The following is a 21,545-nucleotide window of genomic DNA, read 5'->3' as shown; positions in this document are numbered from 1 at the left end:
TAAATAAAATAAACTTTTATTTAAGTTAATATGAAATAATATGTCACCATGAATCTCAGAAGACAGAATTAAGAATAACAAATTGGTTGGAAATATACTCTAGGTGATTCAACCTTGAAACCTTTTGTTGTTGTTCATATTTTTCAACCACCAGTAAGCAGAAACCTTTCGGACAAGATAAAGGAATGTTTTATCATGCCAATGTCAGATATTTCTCGGGCCAATGTTAAGTCTTCCACAGAGTGCCCCTCAATTTTCTATTCACTATGTTTTTTCTAAATTTAATTGCAGATTCTAGAAGTTCAGTTGGTCCAGTTATATTATTTTCAGTTATTTATAGAAATTGTATTCATTGACAAAACATTTAACAAAACTAAACAAAGTCAAAAGTGTTCTCTGCTATAATCAATTCGAGTGCATGTTAAGCTACACTATCAAACTAGCTTGACAACAAAAGTGTGATATGCCTAAAAATGGTAGTGATATGACATCATCATCTCCTTATATCGGCACATTACATTTTGTTGTCACATAATGTTTGATAGTGAAGACAGTGCTTTAGTGTTAAGAAAAGAGTTTACTTAGATAGGTGTTCACACAGGGAGGTTCACTGAACTGAAATTAACATGGTGTTGAATTGGACACATGTAAACAAGATACATATGTACACATTTGTACCATCAACAGTGTGTACACAAATCTTGATATTTGGTATTATTCTTCTTAAATCTATTTATACTTAAAACAGCTTTACTTTATACTATATATACAGTATATATACAAATTTATATACGTTTCTAGATGGCCTCGAGTTTTGAATGTCAGAGGAAATATTCAAATACTGCCCTCTATGCGTGATTGTTTTTGCACTTTCTTATTTAGCTTCTACTTGGCTCGCTACTGAACCGTTGGTCTGTGAAAGTTTTCTCATTTTTGTAGTTTCTCCATTTTTTACCATGTTTTCTCCATTTTCTTGTCGTTCCTCCTTCCGTTTCTTCTCTTCTTCTAATGCTTTCACCATGTCAGTGTAATATTTCAGTGCTTTCCTTACTGGTTCAACAATGTGTTCCTTAAATTGAAAAACAAATTCATCATTAATAAGAATTTATCAAATTAAAATGTCTCTGAAACTAAGAGTACACTACCTACAACCTCAGGCATTTATGATTTGTTTGATAAATGGTCTGCATACATAACCTGGCCACAAGTTGCAAAGTTGGTTTTCATTAATATGAATTTCAGATGGTAGGCATTTTGAAATCACCTCAGAATTTAAGATCATTGGTTCAAGGAAATAAAATCAAATCAAACCATGTGTCAATGAACTACATCACTAGTGATAAAAATTATGTTTGATATTGGATGAAAAGAAGCTATAGCAACACCACTATTTAAAGATATATTGTCCCCATGAAAAATATTTGTTTTTTTTTTAATTTGTTTTCATTTTAATGTCACATATACTTGCAGCAAAAGCTGGATCGAAAAAAAAAAAAATGATTTACATGAAAAAATGTAAATTAAAGAAAAAAATAAGTGAAATAATTATTATTTTTTTACAGAAGTGAATAACTTGATTGAAACTGCAAAATGGCCTATTAAAAGTTTTTTTTTTAAATCCTCATTTTTTTTTTTTTTTAGGGCAATACATCTTTAAAGGTTAAAAAAAAGAAACATATTATTTACTTACATCAAGCACCGGAAATAGAGCTGCTAAAGTTTCAAAAAGGGGTAACAATACAAATCCAATAAACCCGACTTGTGACGAGGGCTTCGTTGTTTTCTCACGATCCATAAATGGGGCAACTGGTAGCCCTTGAAGTTTCTCAATGTCTCCCTATTGTAAACAGCAAAATATTGAAAATAATCATTTACTGTATTCAGAATAAAAAGAATACAAATAAGGATTTGGAAATCATGGCAAAATCATTCTACTGCAGTGACTATGTTTCTCCTCATTAATGTATGATTTTAGTTTGTTTTACCAATGTTAGAACCAGTCACTGTAATTTACCCCAAATATCTAATTGTATAATTTAGATTTAGAATAAACAAATAGCCACTGGCAGTAGAATAATTTTAAATTGCTTATTACATAATGCAAAGGCAGAATACTCTGTTTAGAATTGCCTATTTTCTTAACACAAACATATAGGGAAAAATACCTTAGCAATTAGATTTAATTTTTGTTTAATTTGTATCATTAAACGATTAAACCACCCCCTCCTCACCCACTCATCTGATTATTTTTGTAAAGAGTTTATTTTCTCGTTTTCTAATGCATCTATGTTGTAAAATACAATAAATGTGCAGTGATACAATAGAGATGCCAAGAATAATTTATAACTAGTATTGATTGAATATCATGCAGTACAGCACCTGGTTGAAGAATTCCGTTAGTAAGCAATCTATCCACGGGTCAGAGACATCCATCGGTCGTGCTTCATTTGAGATGTCAGACACCTTGATGCATATCATCATTAACTGTACAATTAAAAAAACACAGAACAAATATTTCAGATACCTTTTATAAATATTGTTCATTCGTTTCCAAAATACTTTAGATGCCTAATATATGGTATGAGACCAAAAGTTCTTTAAAATCAAAGTTTGACTTCCCCAACATGTAAATCCTATAGCTATAAAGTTACTAGTTCTGGTTGTCCCATGACCTAGAGGATCATAGGGGCATAGTAGATGAGATACAGTGCATTAGTTCTTTCATATAGGGAAATTAGTAGTTGTACTCATCATGATATGATACACAGCTAAGAATGTTTGTTTACCTTCACTAAAGCTAAGCCTAGAAACGTACAAAATAAATGAAAAATATCCAAAAAATAATGTATTACAAACAAATGACGATGTCATCAGTAATTTTATATCTACATCAAATCCAGGGAATATAAAATCAGGTATGAACAATCTTTCTGAGCCTTTTTTCAGACTTACAAAAATACTTTAAAAAAATGTGATTGTGCATCAATTTCACAGGTCACACGGAACAATATTAATGAGGGGTTTTACGCATTTGAAAAGTATAAGGCTGTATAATCATACTGTATTATCCCCTGATGGAGATTCAACTGGATAAATAAAACCGTTATGTAATATTGTAGCCTTACATAACACATAGTTGATTGATTTGTTGTGAAATGAGGAGATCAAATGATCCTAGGCAGGTTACAAGCAGGAAGAAGGAAGCTTAAGAGATGCAAGAGAAATTCATAATTGCTTAGTTTTCAATAACATTTCTACATTTATTGCATCAGTCAGTATTGGATTTATGATTGAAAACATCATATTTTAATAAACACATTTAGAGGCTAAAATGTCAAAAGTTTGTTATTGAATTATGAGTGAAAAACATCATTGAACTTTAGTAATGAATTATATAATACTTTTTTTGTGTGTTTACACTTTTATTAAAGCTGTTTCATTGACGTTTATAAACATGATGATAGTGCAACTTTTGAATGAAATTTTAGATTTTTCTTATTATGTATAAAGTCTGTTTTTTTTTGTAAATTGACTATAAATAGCTTTTGTTTTTGTTTGTTTTAAACTCATGCAATTCGAGAAGAAATAAATGAATAAACAAATAAAAAAAAAAAAACATTTTGTGATGATCAAAATGGCCTACTTACTAATACAAGGCCTTAAGGTACCGATTTTGACCAGTCAAAAATAAATAAAAAACAAAAACAAAATTTCATCCCGATTGGGACACATCCGAAAATGCATTGTAATACTTGCTATTACGATGCTAATTAAAATGTACCCTCTCTTATAATACAAAGTTAGTACTGACTGAAACCTTTCCTTTGGAACATCCCTATTTAAGGAACACCCCTATTCAAAGAACACCCCTATTCAAGGAAAACACCTATTAAGGGAAAACTTTTATGTTCAACTAACGAGTAGCAATATATATTTTAACACCGCATCCAACCATTATTAAGAGCGGCAATATATGTTTTTAACACTACAACCAACACCTGGGGACACACCTCTCTTATAGGTTCACTTTGTTGGGTATAATAATAGGTGTTCTACGGTAGTGTGATTATATGGCCTGAACATAACCTAAACGGCATCAAATTGACTTTATAGGTGGATACCTCTATTCAGGGGGGGCCACTATTCAGGGGAACACCACTATTCAGGGGAACACCACTATTCAGGGGAACACACTATTCAGGGGAACACCACTATTCAGGAGGACACCACTATTCAGGAGGACACCACTATTCAGGAGGACACCACTATTCAGGAGGACACCACTATTCAGGAGGACACCACTATTCAAAGGAACACCACTATTCAAAGGAACACCACTATTCAGGAGGACGCCACTATTCAGGAGGACGCCACTATTCAGGAGGACGCCACTATTCAGGGGGACGCCACTATTCAGGGGGAACACCACTATTCAGGGGGAACACCACTATTCAAGGGGAACACCACTATTCAAGGGAACACCACTATTCAAGGGGACACCATTAATCAGGGGGACACCATTAATCAGGGGGACACAACTATTCAGGGGGACACAACTATTCAGGGGGACACCACTATTCAGGGGGACACCACTATTCAGGAGGACACCACTATTCAGGGGGACACCACTATTCAGAGGGACACAACTATTCAGGGGGACACAACTATTCAGGGGGACATAACTATTCAGGGGGACACCACTATTCAGGGGGACACCACTATTCAGGAGGACACCACTATTCAGGGGGACACCACTATTCAGGGGGACAACACAATTCAGGGGGAATCACAATTCAGGGGGACACCACTATTCAGGGGGACACTACTATTCAGGGGGACACCACTATTCAGGGGGACACCAGTATTCAGGGTAGCCCACTATTCAGGGGGACACCACTATTCAGGGGAAACATCTGAAACCTCTATTAAGGTTACACTTTGACTTACAAGATCTTTGTGCTTTTTATTTGAATAATCAATGTTGTCTCTTATGGACTTGAACTCGCTGAGTATTTCATTGTGGCGCGCCATGTCGGTTGCCAGTATCGTCTTGATCATGCCTTCGCGTACACGTTTGTAGCGTTCAGGACCAATGTTCTTAAATATGTTGCAATGTGGCTTCTCAAGGATCTCAAATGCAACAGCACAATGGTGATTTTCTAGTGGAGAGATGTCATTGTATCGTAACGCAAGTTCGGTTTTGGCATTAACCTGCAACAAAATTAAAAATAATTTGTTATAGAATTATTATTATTACTTCAATTAAGTAAGATAAGATAATTTACATATATTAAAACAAAAAAAAGAAGATAAGAAAAAAAAACATAGGGCATTTATTTCTATAGAAAAAATCCCCCAAAAACGGTTTTATTGGAAACTGGTTTTTAGTGATCTGTTAACAAAAATCATGTTGCAGCCTAATTTTAACTCAAATTAAAAGCCTTAAAGTTGAGACACGATTATTCCGCAGAAACTGGTTTTGACAATTATGACTGGAATCAATTGGGGTTTTGAAAACCTTATTTAAGATTGTGTTTTTTCAAAGCCTGACCCATTTCTGTTGGCTGGAAAATACTGTTATTTCAAGGTCTTAAAACTGTATTCTCTTGGCTTAATTAGCAGACACTGTCACCAAATACGTATACGTAGCATAGTTTTCCAAAATGCAATGATCTTTAGCTAATATCAAAGTTCAATTAAAAGTTAAAGATTCCTATGCTGTAAATTATGCTTGAGAAAAGACACTATATTTGATGCCTATATAAAATGTTACCTTCTTTTGATTTCTTAAATTGTACAGTAAAAGTCTTGCCAAGAAAGAAAATCTGACATTGAGCATAAATCTTACTCTCAGGTTTAATTTTGAACAAAAAAACTTTTCAGAACATAACTAGCAACTTAACCTGGCTAAAGTTATGTCTGCACTATCAAACTTTATGTGACAAAAAACTTTAATGTGCCCATATATGGATGATGATGATGACATCACATCACTACCATATTTAAGCATATCACTACCATATTTGGGCATATCACATCATTTTTTCAAACTAGTTTGATAGTGTAGACAGAGCTTTAGAAAAAATGTTATTGGTAAGCTTTCAAAAACTTACTTTATTAGAGAACAACCCATTTCCTAATATCTATATCTAAAAAGCTCATTTTTAATTAGCACATACAAAGTTTTTCTATTTCCTAAATCAACACTTAATTGCTATGAGCGACATTTATGAAGATTGTATATAAGACAGCTGTGACGAAAAACTATACTAAAGATCAAAGTTGTGAAAGTCTAAAAATAGTAACATTCAAGTTATCAGTTTGTGTGGAGGAAGTCTAAAAATAGTAAAAAATTAATATTCCGTGTGGTGAAATTCTAAAAATAAGTAACAAATTAATATTGTTGTGGGGGTAAGGAAAAAATCTAAAAATAGTAACAAAAATAATATGAAGACAAGCGGGTGCTAACCAGTTCAAGTTTATAAACATGGGAATCAAGCCAAAAAAATGTGGAAATTATTTTAACCATAAATTAGATTTGAGAGTTTTTTCCCTGAAAATACAATTATGAAAAGATCTTAGTTGGTAAAAGAGCATAAGATTTAGACTTTTTGTCAGTAAAATGTGAGCTATCCAGGACTAGCTACCAGTGGTGCAAAGTCCCAAAGGGTAGTCTAGACTCAGTTGGTGAAAACTAGGGTGGAATATCTCATTGAAAGAAATAATATGTAATTTAGTACAAAAAAATAATTAAAAAAAAACACAAAGAAACTATAATTAGCTTCTGAATATACCACAAAGTGTTCCATACAATAACAGAAAAATTACTAAATAACATTTTCTTTCTATTTTGGTTAATCCAAGATTAGGTATTTCAGAAATCTGCGAGATTCTCAGGCAATCAGAGAGATTTTCCGGGTAACCCGAGAGAGTTGGAAGATGCCTGCCAAACCTAGCCACATAAAAAACTCAGGTCTTCTGCTAATGGATTTTCAATATTTGAATCCTCAACTGATTGTTAAGAAAAAATGAGAAAAATACATTCACATAATAAAACTAAGTAAACACATTAAAATAGCAGCTTCAGTCGGTCTATCAACAACAAATCAAATGCAGTTATTAATTACACATGCCCACAACCACATAATGTCTTTCTTAAAAACAAAACGATTAAAGTTTAATAAAATGATTTAAGTTAACTTGACTTTAATGTGTCAAGAATGTAGTCAAGCTGTTACAATCCATGTACATAATTATTAACATTAATGAAAATTATTTAGTGATTGTTGAATGTGGAAATTAAACTACAGTATGAAATTAAACTAGTCTTTTCAGTAATGTTTATATTTTGAATCTACTGTATATTTTAGAAACAAAACATAAAAATAAAACATAAAAACAATCTAAAATAAAAACACCTGACTTAAGTTTTGTGAAACAATGACAAGTAAACAAAATTGTATGCTCAAAATTAAACCATAAAGGCAAATAAGCCTGTTTGTGACCTTTAGAAAGAATGTTGTCCCCCTATTATTTAAAACTTTACTCGGAACCTAGTAATGTTATGAAGTCAATGTTATCAAATCAAGTTTTAGATTGTAAAAGTTGTAATGGAATTAAAATAAAAGTAAAGTATTGGAGAAAGAAACAAAAACGAAAAAACTACTGTATATCTAAAACTGCGTTGCAAGAATTAATTCATGTACATTTTTGGCTTTGGATGTTGTGATATCATGACATGCCAATATAAAAAAATATTTTTCATTACCTTCAACTCTCATTTTGTTGGCATTGTCATGTTTAATAGGGAGGTTTCGCAACCTTACGAATACGATAACGAAAACGGATACGTCATACATTTGTGAAACTTTTGAGCTGATCCCCATTTCATATTCGTAAAGCGTATTCGTGTTGACGAATATCACCAGTCATATTCGTAACTACAAAACGAGTATAGTTTTTGATCTATTTTGCACATTTTGCATAATATAATTATAGATTTATTGAAAGTAATTTACTAAAGTAATTTACTAAAATGCCAAGTCAATTTTGATAAATAGCAGTTTTTAAAGTCCTCACTCGCTTTGATGTTACGCTAGGCCTAGGCAGCCAAGCACCAAGCAACACGTACCTGCGCTTCGCTCAAATTTACCGCAGTCATATTTTGGACGCGCCTCAATATTTCGTTGCCATGCGAAACAGATTTTTTCATGGCTTACGAAAACGAATACGTATCCGTTTTCGTTATCGTATTCGTAAGATTGCGAAACCTCTCTATTGTAAAAAAAAAAATGTATTGGATTACAGTTTAAAAAGAAATAAATGCTAATAAATAGATAATACTAAATAATAGGTATTATAAAATTCCTGTTATTTGATTGGATGATTGTGGGTGGCGTGCAATAGTACGTACTATTAACCGATCGTGTAATAGTACTTTTTTTCGTGTACGAAAGTAATCAAAAGTAAAGTATCAACAAATGTAAAGTATTGAAGTAGACCATGTTGCTCTTATTACATGAAAAAAAAAAGTTATTAATTTATTAAAGTACTACTGTACACCTTATTGCCCCAAACACAAAACCACTTTAATGTTAATAATACAAAACAATTTGTAAGATTAAGATAAACTATTTAAATAATACTTTAACAAAATCTTGGAATACTGCATGAAACCAAGTGATTGTAGTCATTTTAGTATTGCCATACTAAAACATGAAAAAGTTTGGCTCTATTTCATTAAGACAAAACAATAATAAATTGTTGTTGATTTTGAACACTTCATATCGAAAGGCACTTAGCACACATTTTTAGGAGTATCAATTACCAAGAGAGTTCCTTATGAAATATCAACATTTCCTGACCATGTTTATCCAAATATGTATTAAAAGTAATTAATGGGGGTACACATCACAGGAGGCTACAAATTGAATATGACAGGTCCAAAAATACACCCTGGCGAGGTCTCCAAGTTCTAGTAGGCTAGTGTGTTCTTCCTGTAGAAGTCCAAAAGGGCATTCCCGCGGCTAGAATAACTGCCCATGGGGTTTAAATATGTTCTTCTTATAAATAATACGCTTATAAATTACATCCTAAAATGTATATTTATAGTATAATTGAAAGATAAGATCAATTAGATCGGGTACATAATTAACTATAAGAGTTCATTATGATCATTATAACCTGGGATTTACTGTTTTTTAATCTATCACTAATTCAATTATTGAAATACAAAAAAAAAAAAAGGATTAAACCGATTATTTTGAATTTGTGAATAGAAAACGTTGAATAAATAAGGTATTTAAAGATCCAACTAAATTTCCTAAATAGGAATGTCGTCCACTGAATAAGAGATTACTATTCAATGATTCGGTCGGAGTAAGACGCTTATACAACAAGCTTCTGAAACGCATTTAAATCACATATCAATTTTTTCTACCATGTCCATAGCCATGTCACAATCCACACGTGCAAATACAAAGCCCGCTGATTTAAAAAAAAACAAAGACCAGCTATCGTTGAAATTCTTTAAAAAAAAAATGAATCTATTTTAAACGGCCAAGAATCTAATAACGGTGAGCTTTACGAAGAAATATCGTTTAATTCTGCCAAAGAAGAAAAGAAATTAAAGTCGACTGTTACTATGCAAACAACAATAGTTTCTAAATTACAAGGCAGTACTGTTGACCCCCCCAGCCCAACAATCAAACAGGCCCACTGTGATGGCAAAAGTATAATGGTAGGCCAAGGCATATCATTGCCTGTTTTCTCTCATACACTTCTAAGATTGTTCTGCGCTAGATAGCCAGAAATTTTACATTATGATATATCATATTTCACTGCTGCCGATCTACTAAAAAAAAGAAATGGAGATCTCAAGTAAAAGAGCTCTACACCAAGGCACCAAGCTTCATTTTACAGCTGGAAAATGGCGAACCTCAACCGGTACTCTGGTAGACTTTTCGAAGATTCATAAGATAGAATGGTGGTTATCCATTATTAACTAAGAATCTTTTGGTTAATAATGGACTAATAATATCCCAAAGTAGCATTCATTTCTACTATATTAATTTTGATTTTCAACCTTAATAGGTAGAAAAAAAAATGTACTACTATGTTCCAATTTTTTTTTTTTTAGAATTATAAAATATACCATGCAGATAAGAAATTTTTCTAGTGTATTGTAATGTGAAAATTCAATCTTCTGTTATTTTCCTTCTTCAAGACAGTCAAAGTACAATGAGTTATTAAGTGCGGTATCTTTTCTGAAGTACTATGATTTGATTTAAAAAATTCATTTCAAGGAGGTACAAAGACCGACAAATTAGATTTTGACCGACCTGATTATTCTTGATAGGAATAAGAGTTGAGAGGTTCCAAAAAATGAGTACAGTATGAATGAGTGTAATAAGAAAAAGTAACAAAAACTTTGTACATTTTGGTTGATCCTTTCCCACCAAAACTATAAACTTTAATTTTCAAAATTGTCAAGCTTTATTTATTGTTTTAAGCTACTGACATAGAAGACATAGAGAACATTTACCATAATATCTTTGAAAAGCTTTGAAAATTACTATTTATTTTTAACATTTAACTATCTTTTAGGTCGTGTGTGGGAGAAAGTTCTTATCTAAATTCATCTTCATTAAGAAAATTATTTGATTTTAAAAATACATTATTTTGATTTTTAATTACTATTTTGTCTACATTTGTGAACTATTTAAAATGAATTAGTTCCAAAATGACCATTAAAATTCAGCTGTAATCAGCGGATTGCGTGTCGACTCAGTGAATATGTGGTTTTAATATCATTGTGAACATTTCCTATGTAATCAATTATTAATTTTCTATTTCCTTTTAATCTTGAATTAAAAATGTGGAAGTTGATAAAAAGTGTTTACAGTATAAACTATGGTGAACTGCTTTCAGTAAGAATACTTGTAATATAATTTCTACTTTTTATAATTCTTAAGTGTTTTAATAATATTTTATATTTATATTTGATGTTGTAATTTGTAATTTTTTATTGAAAGATGTTCTTTTGTTAATTGCTCTATGAGGGATAAATACATTTATATACTGATACACCCAGGATTATAAATAGGATAAAGAAAAGAGTAAACTTATACTTTTATTATGCAATCAATTATTAATTTTCGATTTTCTTTTAAATCATGAATTACAAAATGTGGAAGATGAAAAGAAAAAAGGGTATACTACAACTACTGTAGTTACGGCACATGGACTATAAATGGGATACAGGAAATATCGGGTAAATACAGTAGCCCAACTAAAGGTCTGTTTCTGCTACATACCGTAGCAATAAATTATTTATTTCAACAACATAATTTTTATATCGACTGCATTTATGCTCGGTTTTTGCTCCTAAATGACCATTTAAAGCAGTACCATTTCCGAAAATGAAATGGGCTCTTTAACAACAGTTACTGCAGTGCAGTTGACTCAAGGTCCGTAGCTGTTAATCAAATAACCGTTACTTTGCTTTGCAGCTAAAAGTTGCAAAGTAATAACCAGTTAAATGGCATTCTAACACTGAATTGAGTGTCATTTACTGTCTATTTGTCTTGTTTCTGCTGCCAAATAATTGGGGTTAATTTATTCACAGGATTAATAACCGGTTATTTTTTCGCAGCAGAAACAGGACCAAACAAACATTGTTGAACATGATCAACTTTTTATTATGAAAATATTCAAGACATGAGAACCGACATGAGAACCTATGGTTTGGCTAATGAGTGTGGTAAGAAAAATAGTACATTACAAAGAGCAATGCACTATACTGTACCCAAACAAAGTAGACACAAATTTTACAACTGGTCTAATGAAGCATCATAAATAAAAAATGTCTACAAAGAAATAAAATTAATTTGATTTATTGACAGGTAATAATGCACTGCAAATCAATCATGGCAATGCACAATATTTGCTGTACTATGACTTCATCTTCTCTGGGCAAGTTTGGTGTGTTGAAGCCATCTAAAGCGTGGTTCCCACTAGCGACGCAACGCAAGGACGTAACGCAACGCAAGTGAATTGACCAATCACAAGCGATGGCTTATTCGCTTGTGATTGCTAACTGTCTACAGGCCCGTATGCAGCATTTATAATGGGGGGGTGCGAGCGAAGCGAGCAACAATGGCTGGGGGCCAGGGGGCCGCCAAGGGCCCCCGGTCAGGGTCCAGGGGCCGAAGGCCCTGGAAAAATTTGCGTTATTTGACGTTCTAAAGACTGATGTAAGACTCTCTGTTGTGGCTTGGGCTAGTTGAACGATGGACACCAGAACTTAACGCTTTCATGATGAGGCCAACTCAGCAGGGGTGGCGCCAGGATCTTCCCGACGCGGGGGCTACATTCCCCGACGAGGGTTCTATGCGAGCGAAGCGCGCATCACTAGGCTGAGGGCCAGGGGCCGCCAAGAGCCCCCGGTGGGGTCCAGGGGGCGAAGCCCCCGGAAGCAACGCGTTCTAGCGTCATTTGAGGTCTTTTTAATCAGATTTAGGGTAGCCATTTTTTCCATTTTTTATAATGCATAAATAAAATACTGCGTGCAAAAAAACGATGCGCGATGACTGTTTCAATCCATATTTTTCAATTTAAAAAATAAAAGTTCAAAGAAAATTTAGAAAAATAGAGTTGGAGGTCCCGGAAATTGGACTTATTATACTTCAAAACATGAAAAAAAATATATAAGTCCCTATCATGGGTTGTGACTGAAATGTTTGAAAAATAGAGATGTTAGGTCCCGGAAAATGTACTTCTTGTTCTTCGAAATATGATCAGCTTTATTGTTGGGGCTGAGCTAAGAAAATGTTTAAAACTAGAGCTGCAGGTCTTCAAAAAATTGCATTTTATACTTTGGAAACATCAGGCCTAGAGGCTTAAAAAACGCAAGCGTAGACCTTTTTCAGTCGGGGAAAAAAGTTTATTCCTCCCAGGTGTATGCATGCGTACCATCTGGACTTCCGAGTGGTGAGAAATTCATGACATACAGGATATTGAAAATGTAATAACTATAGCTATAATGTTGGCTAAGCGAAAATGGCATGTTTTTTTTGTTTAGTAATAGATGAAAAATTTATTTTAGGTGCCCCACGGTACAGAAGGTTACTTGTAAATTAAAAAATTGGTGAACAAACGAACAATTAACATAATTCGTTTTTGCTGTAGTGTAGCGTACGTCGACGCAGTACACGACGTAACCGTCGGTAAACTTCGCCTGGAAAATAACACATTACACATTTTGGTCCCTGGATGAAACTTGATATCACGCGTCTCGACCCAACGTTGAACGATTCGTACAAAGGGATACCGCCAGACAAGTGCGTACTTAGCTATTGTTTAGTAGTAAGTTAGATCGCTGGCAATAATGAATGCATATAAAGTGCATAATATCACTCTGACGTACTCTCACGGTCAATGAAACGTCGCGGTTTTCTAGGCGCTGAAGCTAGCTACGAAGTGAACGCGAACGCTTTTTACTGTATATTATATTCCCCGACAAAAAGTACACGTGTTCCCTTCGGTAACCGTCGGTAAACTTCGCCTGGAAAATAACTACATTACACATTTTGGTCCCTGGATGAAACTTGATATCACGCGTCTCGACCCAACGTTGAACGATTCGTACAAAGGGATACCGCCAGACAAGTGCGTACCTAGCTAATGTTTATTAGTAAGTTAGATCGCTGGCAATAATGAATGCATAAAAGTGCATATTAGCCCTCTGACGTACTCTCACGGTCAATGGAACGTCGTGGTTTGCGAACGCGAACGTTTTTTACTGTATATTATATTCCCCGACAAAAAGTACCCGTGTTCCCCGACGTTAAGTTGTCTGTATTTCTCCAGCAAACACTTTACCGCGTACCGCGTACATGAAGCGCTAAGCTATTGCTTGTCGTCACATGATCGACTGCGCATGTTTTACATCGAGTTTGTAGTCAGTTCAGATTCCGTAATTTAATTACCGGTATTTTTTCATTTTATATTAGCATATTTTTGTTTGTATACCATTGATAATGTAAATTTTGTATATATATAATGATATTGTCTTTAGTTAAACAAGACAATAAAAAATACCAACCGAGGAAATAGTGGACCTTTTGGGACTTGGGGGGGTGCGTCTGCACCCAACGCACCCCCCCTGGATACGGGCCTGGTCTATAACTTTGCTTGTCATTGGTTAAAACGCTTGCGTTGCGTTTACGTCCTTGCGTTACGTTCTAGTGGGAACCAAGCTTAATAGTCGTAGTAGTTTGATGTAATCATAATTGTTCACTCCTGAGGATGAACGAGTATATGTATTGAGAAACTCAACAGTTCTTTTCAGAACTATACATGTGGTGTACCGCAAACTAACATATGATAGTAATAATTGAAATATTCTAATCTTGAGTATAGCCACCAGATTTGTGATTGATACAGTAAAATTTTTGTTCAAGCCTTCAGATTTGCACACAAAAAACCAGCACCATTTTGTTGTATTCAAGTATTTTTGCGTCAGGATAGGTTTTTTTTTCATGTTTTAGGTCATGAGACTACTCACGTTGCATAATAAACATTGCTATTTACAATTTTTCAGTTGGATTTTCACTACAATATTATTGACTGGGAAGGCAATATGATTGAATTAGTAGCAAATTACCCTTGAGGAAACACACAAACAGGTTGTATACTATTGCCAGTCTCTTTAGAGAATTCTATTAATGTGTTACTTGCTACTGTGTAGCATCATGTAACTGCCACTTATAAAGTTTCAAGTACAGATTGTCACTTTGTAATTACATATTGCCACATTTTAAAGTACCCAGATTGTCACTTAATTTATTCAAAGAAAACACAAATTGTCTCAAATGTATTGGATGACATGATTTATTGTCACCAACTGCTACAAAAGACAAAGATAAAAACAATGTAACGAAGTCAATCAGTACATGCGTTAAGTTTGCAAATGTTTAAATGACTTTAAACTCTATAAGCTCTAACAAGCTTTGCTGGAATAGAAAAGAAAAAAAATCCTTTCCTATTGTATGTCTTACAGATTTCTAATCACAGAGTGATCCATAACCATAGTATCAGTGTGGTGTCGCATATGTGGCACATGCAAGGGAAATCAGACACAAGTCAGAATTTTCAAAAATTGAGATTTTTACAAATACTGAAACTACATAATCCAAGATTTAAAATTCTGAAAAAATATCTTGATACCATATCTACTTCTAGAGATATCTAAAGTCTACATTTTGGCTATTACAATCTGTGTTTTGAGAAAAATGAAAAAAAAAGGTAATTTTATTCAGCCTTTTATTGTTTTTGCCTGTCTCTACAAATCAACACATGCAACTTATGTTTGATTTCTCTTGCACATGTGCGACATACACACATACATAACCAGTTTTGGTATGAATTTAGTCACACACATGATATGAGATTCACACATGTGATGGATGGAAGGATCACCATCATTCTGTTGTCTATGAATGATACTTGTTAAGACACAAATACCGAGAATCGGTTAAAATAGTCAGAGTATTTACTTTTAAAATGCCAAGAGTCATAATAGCCATACTCTCAAATAAACTACTTATCTTTAATTTAATTGGAAAAGAACTTGCACTATAAACAATGCTGGACTCTCTAAATAATAAAGTGTTTGTCAACTCCTGAATCATAACAGTTGAAATCATTTCTGAGAAGGTAAAACGCTGCCAATAATTACAAATTATTGTTATACAAACAAATGCTTCATTTAATTTCCAATAACTTCAACCCATTAATTAAGTTGTCTCCGTTATAAATTGAGTTAATTCTTAAATATTTATAGCTCGAAATATTTCCTTTTATGGAAATAACAGAAGAAACTGAAAATAACTTTAAGTCAGAATTTTATAAACAGAACCCATGTGACAAATACAAAAGTCCAGTCTGGTAAATTGTTGGTTGGTAAATTGCTAGAAAAATTATTTTAGCCTATTTGGCCTAGCCTAATAGTATTAAAGCTACTGTAGGATGTTTATTGTTAAATGAAATAAAAATTTAACATACAGTACTGTAGTTGTTTTTTTAAAAAATATTGAACACTGTGAATTAAATATCGCAACTTTTAATTTGTTGAAAGAAACAGCTAAATGCACTCACAAAAACGGACAAATAAAAAAAAATCTTTATTCATTAACAAAATCAACATATTTTAATAAGGAATGCCTGATATTGACATAAATGCGGTTGATATTTACAGAAGAGAAGGAAATTGCTTGGCGCCTAAAAAACCACTTCCAATGCCATTCCAGTGACCTGAACTATATAAACATCACATAAATATGATTGTATAAAACCATAAACATTAGAATGACATAACAAATTGGCCCCATTGTTTACAGTCTAGCAACATGGTCTACAGTATTAAGTATTTTAATTTCTTGTCAAATCTGTATCAAATTATCTACAAGCTGGTATTTTAAAATTGATATTCACCTACAGTACTAAAAGGGTAGAAAGTAAAGGTAAACAAAATTAAAATACGCCATTTTGTATTGTTTTTTTCCACTTTTCGCATAAATAATTTCACTTAATAAAAGACAAAATAAATCTAATCTAACCAAAAAGAAATGCTTCTGATAATTTTTTTTCTTAAAAATTTTTTTTTTTTTTTGTGTTTTGGCAGTATGGTATGTTATGTTGAAATAGCATATTCAACAAAAACCTTTCAAGGATTATTTTTAATTAAGCTGAGATTCTTTAATCTTATAAATTAATAAATAAAATGCGTTCCATAACAATGCAAAATATATATTTCAACAGTAATTTTTAATGCAAGTTAAGAAATATTAATATAAAACATGTGATTGTGAACGACACTGACATATGATTGCAAACGTTCATCCTGACATATTAATTACGTCAAAGACAAAATCCATATACAGTGATGGGAAAATAATCACAAGAAATGCTTAATGGACCTACGCAAAAAGCTTTGTTCAATACGGAATGCCTAATTAAAAAAAATCCCCGCATTTTTTTCCGAAATTTGAAGAAGGATGATATTTTGCATTGTCAATGTTTATTATAATTTTTTATTCAGATTTCTGCCACTTGTGTTTCATCTTCATTAAACATGGCACCCTATACTATTCAGGGGCGGATCCATGTGGGTTGCACTTGGGATGCGCGCTCCTACACCCTCCCGCCCCTTTGACAGCTAAAACAAAAATATGAACTACTTTTTGATATATATTTTTGGCAGACTATTAATATTTATATTTCTTCGGCAAACTCGCGTATACAGTACATGTGCGTGTCAAAATACTTAACAGATACATTTGAATTTATATAGCTTTGTTCATTTGGGCAAAATAATTTTATGATAAAACATTTTTATATTAAAACTTAAGACATTTTTTTGGAATAATTTAAGTTATTGCTAGAAAATTTCAATTGTTCCTTATGGTAAAAATCAGAATCAAACCAAATATTTTTTAATCATGACATAAAAAACAATACAAAACAATACAAGACAGATTAGCTTGATAAATTATCTTCCTCAAAGATAAATGATGATATTGGTTATTTTATAGAAGAGCAGTATAAAAAAGGTTATAGCGCCCTCTCTGATATGTCATAGACATCATACACATTATTATATTATCTGTTCCTAGCTAGGCCTACACTAGAATCAACACAATTTTTTAGGGATAAAATTACAAACAATGGCCCGTCCAAATAATAGTCCTAGATACAAAAACTTTTTTTTTAAAAAACAAAATGGTAAAAACAAACTGAGTGCTCTCCTCTTATTCCTTTAAATGATGATCTGTGACTATAGAATAAAAATATTTTAATAATGAAAAAAGAATAATAGGTTTATTTAATAATATAGATTTATTTTTAAATAATATTATATAACACCTGAAGTATAATTCAATATTTTTGCCATCTGTGTGTGATGTTTATCATAATTAAAAGGTGAAAACCAATTAGCTGATGATCTCTATCTGGCATTCTCTTAAAGTAGGAATTAGATATTAAAGACAGATTAGGTGAAAGCATATTGAAATACATGATGATATTTTGAACATGATGGGATGTAATTATCTACGAAAAGGCATCAAGTAAAAATTAATTGAATAAAATATATCGGATTACGATGTAATTTTGAAAATTGAATCATAAAAAAAATTGATAAGCTGTTGCCATCTCTATACTCATTATAAAATAAATAAAAATACTTTAGAGAAAAACAGTCTGATAGCATTAAATGATTATTCTTAATAATGAATATCATAATTTTTTGTATGAGATTGAGAATTGAAATCAGAAATAGGAAAAAGGGGCTTAAGTTAATGAAGAATAGAAGAAGACTGAAGCTTTTCTATTTGAAATATTTAAAGACGAAGATGAATGTAATGATATAAGCAGGTGTACGTAGACTCATTAAAACACAACGTTTACTGTTGAAATGTCACAGAAAAAAATGGATTATTTGTACAGTAGTTGGTATAAAATCAATTCTTCTGTTTACCGTGTGATTTGTGCAGTATCATGCATACCGTGAATCTTCTAATTGTAACCCTGGGTTATTATTCTTTGATTGTTTTTAGGGTGGATTACTTTAATTTGGATCTACCAATTAGGTAAGCTGCTGTTGATTCCTTGTTTTAATGTACACAGCTCTCACAACATACAGAAATTAAAAGATTAATGTCAACATTTGCAAAGTTTTCCAAAACAAAGTAAAATCCAAGAAATATCAAATAGAAATAAAGTGTAAATAATAGTTTAAAACTGTACAGTTAGAGCTGGTAAAAGAAAAATAATAATATGTAAATGAGAATGCAAATAAGAAAGTAACAGAATAAATGAATATTCATAGGGCAGAAACTTCTATTATAATAGGAACTAAAGTAATATAAAATAAATACATGCACTCTGCAGTAACATATATAATAATGGTAGAAAGGAGAAACAGCACACTGTGTGCACACTTGGCAAATAATATGTAAATGAGAATGCAAATAAGAAAGTAACAGAATAAATGAATATTCATAGGGCAGAAACTTATTATAATAGGAACTAAAGTAATATAAAATAAATACATGCACTCTGCAGTAACAGTTACCATTAGAAGGGGGTTACTATTAGAGTAGTGGGTTATTATTAGAAGTGGGGTTACTATTAGAGTGTGGGTTTTAGAAGATTTACGGTATTCTGTGATACAGTGTGCATCACATGTCCATACTGTATCATGGAATGAAAAATAGCAGTGCAGAACATAGCAAATATTATTAACATTAGTTATTATTATTATCATTTTGTCCACTTACCTGGTAGGCGTTATTGTATCCTGGATGGTCAAGATCATGACAAATCGTCGCTGTGATCATAATCATCACATCTATGTCTCCAATCAGGCTGCACAGGTCGGTCAACCATGAGATACCATACATCTGTAAATATAAATCAGTATCAATTGTTATAGCTAGCAAAAAAACTTGGTGCAGTCAATTCTCTCAATACCAGGCTCTCTGAAAAATCGGAAACTCTCACAATACCAAACAGTTCCGAATTCATTTTTACCATTATTAAAACACATTCCAAATACCAGACTTTCCAAAGAACCAGACATATTTGGTCAGCATAAAGGTGTCCGGTATTGGGAGAGTTGACTGTATACTATAGCTGCACACATATGTGTTCACATTACAGTTTCAGCATGCATAGAACAGAGTTAAGGTGATCTAATCTAATCATATCAGAGTTACATACGTCGAATGCTGATATCAAATTAATCATGCAAATTTTTCTACAGGTCTCTATCAATTGCCAGTTTGTATTGTTTTAAAATCTGGATGCAAGGGTTACATAAGCCTAGATAATAGGTAATGACCACTATAATTTATTGTAAAAATCCATGAAGCTGCACACAATGACGTCAAATTAACAGCACGATCAACGTGATGCGCCGACTGCCCAGGTAAATTCACATCATTAATGCTAATTGCTAACCACAATGTTGTTTGAAATAATAGAAATTGTACGTGGGTAACACCTTGATAGAGACACAGAGAAGAGATCAAACTATGATAATAGGTTTCCTAACATTTTGTTCACCAATATCATTCACACAGATTTGGCTCAAATCTCAACAGTCATTATGAATAATATTCACAATATTTGGCATTATCGTACAAAACTTTAACGCCCGTATTCTTAAACCGGACTTTAGTCGTACAGTAGTTCGAGCTAAAACTAAAAAATGACGTCATTTTAATTCATAAACCGAACTCCGACTAAATCACCGACTAAATCAGGCCAACCTCGACTCAATCGAGACAGATTTTGATCGATTTTTTTAGTCCTGGAGGGGGCAGGCTAAATGGTCGACTAAATGGTTTTTAAACAATGTTTATGAAAAACGTAACAGTCATTGAGTTGTTTGTTATATTGGCCAGATATTGAAGAATGGAATATCTATTTTTATATTAGCTTAATTAAATATACATTGGTATAAGTTATAATAATGAAAATCATCTTTATTTACAACCGTAAACAAATTACATTATTTTCTTCGCGCAAGTCCGACTTGAACTACGTCACGCCATAGCGACAATGGCAGATGCGGAAATTCTCCACGCGATGGAATGTTTAGGGGGCCTAGCGCTTTCTTGTCACGCTATGAAGTGCATGGTTCGTCGCGATCATACTTTGTTGGGGGCCTAGAAAATATAAAAGTTACCGTACCGCCATGGTTCCTAAATATATTTTGAAGATTTTGTTTGTTGTTATAATCAAAAGTACTTCACTGTTAAATTAATACTGATCTTGTTCTAATAATTAACGATTAAAATTATTTTTCATGTATATAGTCCTGATGCGTAAAAATTGGAAAGTGATATCAATGCGCAAAATTTCGTCTGCTCCTTAAATACTCTCTTGTCATTGGCCAATGTATAGCCTTTGTTACCCAGACGTGTGCAACTCGACTAAAAGCTCGACTTCATAAGTCGAACTGTAAACTTCGGCTACTTCGTTTTTGAATCGAAATTGAAGTAATATCTCGAACTACGACTTTTTCAAGTCGAACTTCGAACTACAACTAAAGTCCGGTTTAAGAATACAGGCGTTAGTTCTATGGACATCCTCTGATAACTCGCTTTCAGTCACTGCCTTTTTTTATTTATCTACAATAGGTTTTTAGTTCAGTGGATGTTTACACCTCAATGCCTAAAATTTTGATGACCGATGGTATGTATGTATTAACTATTACTGTAGGTGTTATTTAAAAAAAAATCATAGCCTTGATTAAGAGTATTTAAAATGCTCTCAGTGGCTTTGAATTCACCTACAGTAGATGATTTCTTTTACTTTCATCTTTACAGCATTAATGCAACACACATGTATCTTTAACTCAGTGTTTATGATCTGATGGAAACGAAACAGACAAGATTTGCTGTAGCCCCGCAAATCTCAATTAACGCCAGATCACGTTTACAGTCAGTCATTCACTTTTTATCATAAATACTTGTAAA

At 32.8% G+C, this 21,545-nt stretch overlaps 1 protein-coding gene across 1 annotated transcript in view; it reads right to left on the bottom strand.

The window, feature by feature from the left end:
* Positions 1-21,545, bottom strand: part of LOC140044841 (high affinity cGMP-specific 3',5'-cyclic phosphodiesterase 9A-like) — a 46,019-nt gene continuing 24,474 nt past the window's right edge. The window contains exons 8-12 of the mRNA XM_072089521.1: positions 19,341-19,463; positions 4,948-5,211; positions 2,380-2,484; positions 1,691-1,837; positions 1-1,069 (exon numbers count right to left, since the gene is read on the bottom strand). Coding sequence (XP_071945622.1) covers positions 875-1,069; positions 1,691-1,837; positions 2,380-2,484; positions 4,948-5,211; positions 19,341-19,463 — 834 coding nt within the window. The 3' untranslated portion in view covers positions 1-874. The remainder of the gene's footprint in view (positions 1,070-1,690; positions 1,838-2,379; positions 2,485-4,947; positions 5,212-19,340; positions 19,464-21,545) is intronic.

Source organism: Antedon mediterranea, chromosome 3 (assembly GCF_964355755.1).
Source record: "Antedon mediterranea chromosome 3, ecAntMedi1.1, whole genome shotgun sequence".
Taxonomy (NCBI): Eukaryota; Metazoa; Echinodermata; class Crinoidea; order Comatulida; family Antedonidae; genus Antedon; species Antedon mediterranea.
Note: the sequence above shows the minus strand (reverse complement) of the source record. Positions and strands in the feature narration are given on the sequence as shown.